The sequence below is a fragment of the Gavialis gangeticus genome, unplaced genomic scaffold, assembly GCF_001723915.1.
Source record: "Gavialis gangeticus isolate Ggan-Ray unplaced genomic scaffold, GavGan_comp1, whole genome shotgun sequence".
NCBI lineage: Eukaryota > Metazoa > Chordata > Crocodylia > Gavialidae > Gavialis > Gavialis gangeticus.
In genome coordinates this window covers 101,426,877-101,432,527 of record NW_017728992.1, presented here as the reverse complement: position 1 = coordinate 101,432,527, position 5,651 = coordinate 101,426,877, and the positions used below count along the sequence as shown (strand labels likewise).

The window sequence follows — 5,651 nt, the reverse complement described above, 5'->3', positions numbered from 1 at the left end:
GACAGGGTGCGGTTGGCTCTACCTATTGCTTCATCGCATTGGCGACTCATATTCATCCTGGAGTCAATCCTGACTCCAAGATCCCTCTCTGCCTCTGTGCTGCTGAGAGGGTCAGCCCCTAACCTATAACCATAATGCTGGTTCCCTCTCCCCAGGTGCAGCACCCTGCACTTGTCCTTGTTGAACCGCATCCTGTTCAGATCCACCCACCTCTCTAACCTATCCAGGTCTGCCTGGATGTGGTCCCTGCCTGCCAGTGCATTCACTTTACCCCACAGCTTGATGTCATCAGCAAACTTGAACAGGGTGTTCTCCACACCCTCGTCCAGGTCGCTAATGAAGATGTTGAACAGCACCGGCCCAAGGCCGAGCCCTGGGGGACTCCACTGCCCACACCCTTCCAGGCTGACATCGACCCATCCACCACCACCCTCTGGCTTCGCCCTTGGAGCCAGTTAGCCACCCATGTGACCGTGCATTCGTCAATGCCGCAGTCCCTCAGCTTGCCCACCAGAATTGGGTGGGACACTGTGCCGAAGGCCTTCTGGAAGTCCAAGAAGATGACATCGACTCCCTCCTTCCCATCTAAGCTCTTTGTTACCTGGTCATAGAAACAGAACAGGTTAGTCAGGCAGGATTGGCCTGGCACGAACCCATGCTGGTTACCCCTCAACATTATAACTACCTTCAACTTCCTTTCCCTTATCCTGAAACACCTTTATAAAATACTCCAAAGTAGGAGAAGTGCTTGATTTTGCAAATTTGAAGTCAAGTCTTGGGCAACGAATGACAAGCGTCCCATGGAAAAGACTGTATAAGATGACATGTACACACAAGGGTCCATTTAAGGTTGCATGAGCCATCTTAACTGATATTTCTTAAATTTACTTTAGCGTTCTTTTAAAATGTTGGAAGTTTTAATTTATGGAATTTCCTAATTTAAATACCCTAGGCAGAAGAAACAAAAGGTGCATCATACTGGCCACCCACACATGCATTACTAGTAGGGATGGGATCTTTAGGACAATCCTCCAATGCCAAAGTAAACAAAGCATCCATTAGTAAGCAAGATTATCTTTAAACTTAGATCTACCACAAGTGGAAACTGGAAACACGTTTTGCCAGTGGATTTCATGGCTATTTGCTACATGGCTAAAAAACAGACCTAACGCAAACTTTCAGGGTCTAGAGCAGTGATTGCCAACCAGGGCATCAAGGAACCCAGCAAGTGTCAGGGTGCTCCAGAAAGTGTGAGGAGATGAGCAGATAAAAGCAAGCTCAGGCTTTCCTTGCCTAGCTGGTCCTCTGCCCCCATGCTTGGCCCTTCTGCAAGGAGGTAAGCACTAAAATAAATAAATTGTTTTTAAAATGGGGTGCTGTTCAATTCACACAAGTTAGAGAGGACTGACTTGAGTCTAAAAAGATTGAGAACCACTGCTCTATAGGGTAGGATGCTCAAGTACTAACAACCCTCTAGCCTGTTTCCTTCAACCCCTCAACCCCTGTTTCCTCCTTGCTATTGACCACTTTCCCCCACTCGACTCCCATCTCTGTTCCCTCCCCTGCTCTTATCCTCCTAACCACATTCTGTTCTTGAACATGTTTTTCTACCCATCTCTTCCCAGTTCCTCCACCCGTCTGCTGATCCTGCCCATGTTATCTCTGCTTCTTCTCTTTCCTGTTTCCGGTTCCTAACCTGATTCCTTCCCCTCACCCCCACAATTCAAAACAGGTGGCCTTCCTTTCCCCTCCAAGTTGTCTGGAACACATTAAGAACATCAGAAAAAATGCTTTCTAAATGTATGCATCATGCACTACACTAGCTTTTGAATGAGCAGAAAAATTTCAGAGACTGTCCTCCTCTACCACTATAACCCAGAAATGGAGCACACTTAATAACTTTGTAGGATGCCAAAGGCAGCCTGCTTGATGCACAGAATCTCTTCAGAGAATTAAACTGCCAAATTCTAAACAAGCCTCTGAGTAGGTGAGAGCTAAAGTTTTTTAGAGGCTGTAAATTTGATCAAATCTGGGTAAATATTCACAGGGATGGCAAAAGAAAAAACCTGGGAACCATGGCAGGCCCTCTGCCATATTTCACACCCCTATTCCAAAGCATGGGGGCTGGGGGAAAGCCCTTCAAGGATAAAGTTACTAGAATTTTTCCTTAAAGCAAGACAATTTTTCTTTGCTTTGTCCCTGGAAGTGTGCCCTTACTGCAAAGGCTAACCACATACTGGGTTGCATTAGTAAGAGCATTCCCAGCAGATCAAGGGAAATGATTCTTCCCCTCTAACACTGGTGAGGCCACCTCAGGAGTACTATGTTCAGTTTTGGGCCCCCCACTACAGAAAGGAGGTGGAGATATTGGAGAGTGTCCAGCAGAGGACAACAAAAATTGTTAGAGGGCTGGGACACATGACTTCTGAGGAGAGGCTGAGGAAACTGGGCTTATTTAGTCTGGACAAGAGAAGACTGAGGGGATTTAATAGCAGCCTTCAACTACCTGATGGTTGGTTCTAAAGAGGATGGTGCTGAACTGTTCTCAGTGGTGGCAGATGACAGAACAAGGAGCAATGGTCTCAGGCTGCAGCAAGTGAAGTTTAGGTTAGATGCTAGGAAAAACTCTCACTAGGAAGGTAGGGAAGTACTGGAATAGGTTACCCAGAGAGTTTGTGGAATCTCCACCCTTGAAGGTTATTAAGACCCCACTAGACAAAGCCTTAGCTGGGATGATATAGATGGGGACAGTCCTAGTTTGAGGAGGAGGTTACAGTATATGACCTCCACAGGTCCCTTCCTACCCTAATTTTCCATGACTCTAAGTGCTGGAATAATTTTGGCTGAAATTATCCAAAAAAACTATCAAGACAATCACCCCAAATGGAAAAAAAAATAACTTAAATGGTCAGTGTTCTGCTAAGTCATAAGAAACTGAATACAGAGGTCTTATGTAAGAAGTGTTGGGCACTGTAAGCATCATGACGACTATTTTGTATAAATAATAGAGGATGCTTGCAGATGTTAAAAAAAGTGGTGTTTTAAACTGTGTTCCCGTGCCGAGCCCAGCACATGCCCAGAAGAGGCAGCACCTTAATTGGACCTGGCTCGCCTGACATCTGTATAGATGGGGTGCTTTAGTGTGGCTTTTTTAACTTTTATCTAATAGCTGATTGAAGCAGCTTGAGATAAAGAAGTGCCAAGAGGCCCCACTGAAGCACCTGATCTACACAGACGCTGCAGGACCAGGTCAAAGTAATGTGCTGCTGCTTCCAGTAAAGCATGGGTTTTTGTTTGTTTGGGTTTTTGTTTTTTTTAATATGTCTGCAAGCAGCCAGAATGACCAAGGATTTAATATTGTCAGTTTGGGGAAGCAATTTGCAGTGGTTCAGTGTAGGAAATAATAATGTTTAAAAGAGCTTACAGATCTTGAAGACCATCTCAAGTTTGCAAGAAGAGTTCAGCATCCAAAAACTACCTGGAACAAGCTTTTCAATTAAAAAATGTGGTTACTGCAGAATAAGAAAGATAACACAATCTGATCAGGGAAAGCTTAACAGCCAGTCAATGTGGACCTTCAGTGGGTTCCAGGTTTGTTGCATTTTCAATGCAGTGAAGCAGAAATGTGCTTATCCCAAAGGCAGGAAGATAAAGGTGGACAATTCTTAAAGAAGAGACGTATTTTGATACATATCTTATGCATGTCAAATTTATTGCTTCCCATTTGTTGTTCGTATAAATTTTCCTTTTTATTTATTTTTTTTTTAAATAAGCAGGAAGATGGGAGTTAGGACTCTGTTTATCTGATTGCTAGATAAGGTCATTAGCTGATGGCTGGAAATTAAATCTGAGAAAGCCTCAAATGTATATTTATTATGTAAAAGTGAAAAGCAAAATGAATCAAGTAATTCTAATGTTGTCACTAACTTGAATGTCCAGCCCTGCTAAATATCATTGTGTAACTTTCTAAACGTAGTATGCCAGCATCTATAAATGTTCACACTGTCACCTAGACAATAGCATGGTACCCATCTCATTTACGACTTTACACGCAGATAAAAAACAAAATGTTAAAAAATTAACATATACACCCAATCCTTTTTAGAATTCTCCACATTTTCACTCTAAAGAATCATTGATGGTCCCATCCCCGATCCCAAAAGTTTCACATGTACTCTATTGTTACCTCTGGATCATCTAGCAGAAGACAGCCAAGTTCATAGCAAGCATATGGCTGAATGTACAAGTTGTTTTGACGACACAATTCATCTTTAACAGCCCGTTGAAAGAACTGAGAGAAGAAAAAAAATTAGTGTTAGCACTTCAGCATTTTCAGTTTGATTTTTTTCTTCATTACAAAGAAAAATAGAGATGTATAACCTCAATATCAAGTTTTCAGAACCAACCCCAATATCAAAAATTGAACGCTGCAAAATTTCTGATGCATTAAATAATCTTTAACAGCAGTGACCATAAGTTTCTGTAGGCACTTGCGACTGACACTAATTGGGAAAATTCAACACCCATTTTTGTTATGTTTATGTCAAAAAGATTCATGAATCAACTAAAAAGTTTTAGACCTTTACATGTAGGAAAAACTAGAGATCCAGTGTAGTTCTCTAAGAAAGGAAAGTCAAGGAAATGGGTTTTTAAAAATAAATGTGACAGAGCTAGAGAAGAGGCCATGCATGTAACACTTCTATATTAAATGAGAGGGATATGCCCCACAGCAAAACAGACAACTGCAATTTTCCCAATGACCACATTTTGGACACCCTACTTTAGCAGTTATGATGGCTCCCAAGATTTAAAGCTAGAAAAAAAATAAGCTGTTTTTAAAAGAGTGGGGGAGGAAGAGAGGAAAAAAAAAAAAAATCAGTCTTCTGAACCCTTTTTAGTAGAGGTACACCAATACATCGGTTGGGTATGGGACCGGCACTGATAAAAGGAAAAACAACATTATCGCTCATTGACTTTTTTTTTTTGTTGCAGTAGCCAATAATGTTGGCCGATAACTAATTATGCCGGGGCCCAGAACTCCTGGGTTCCCTCCCACAAGCTGGGGTCACCCTGGATACACTCCCATCCCCTCACTGGCAGGCTGAGCTGGAGCAAAGCAGAGTCCGGTGCAGACTGCAGCTGGGTTGGGCACTGCAAAAGATTCCCATGCAGCAGACATAATTGGGGCGGAGAGGGCTGGGAGGAGCTGTCCCGTCAGACCAAATAAGATTTAACCGGCAGTGTCCAGGGCCACAGCCTGTGGTGGGGGGTGTCAAGGCAGAGGCAGCCGCTTCACAACTGCCCCGCTCCTCCACTGTTCAGCAGGGTCTTTCCCCTCTGCCCTGGCCAAAGCACAAGCAAAAGTGTTTTGTGCCACTTACAGCCCCTGATCTTCAGACTCAGGCCCAGGGTTGCATGGTCTCTGGACACTTTACAGCAGCAAGCAGCTCTAATTAAAGTACCCAGAGCAGCAGCCCTGATTCCTCTGCAAATTATAGTTCATGTCTATCCACTACACAGGCAGCAGCCATGAGCCTGCCAGAGACCACGCATCCCTAGGCAGCCTCAGCCAGCAGCCCAAGCCTGAAGGGCAGGGGCTGCAAGTGTCATTGCTGCTTGTCCTCCAGGAGTTGGGGGGGGGGGGGGGGGGG

The 5,651-nt window shown here is 43.9% G+C and overlaps 1 protein-coding gene across 1 annotated transcript in view; it reads right to left on the bottom strand.

Annotated features, from left to right (window-relative positions):
* TTC39C (tetratricopeptide repeat domain 39C) overlaps positions 1–5,651 on the bottom strand; it is a 77,116-nt gene that overhangs the window by 6,225 nt on the left and 65,240 nt on the right. The window contains exon 12 of the mRNA XM_019526351.1: positions 4,187–4,291. Within this exon, the coding sequence (XP_019381896.1) occupies positions 4,187–4,291 (105 nt within the window). The remainder of the gene's footprint in view (positions 1–4,186; positions 4,292–5,651) is intronic.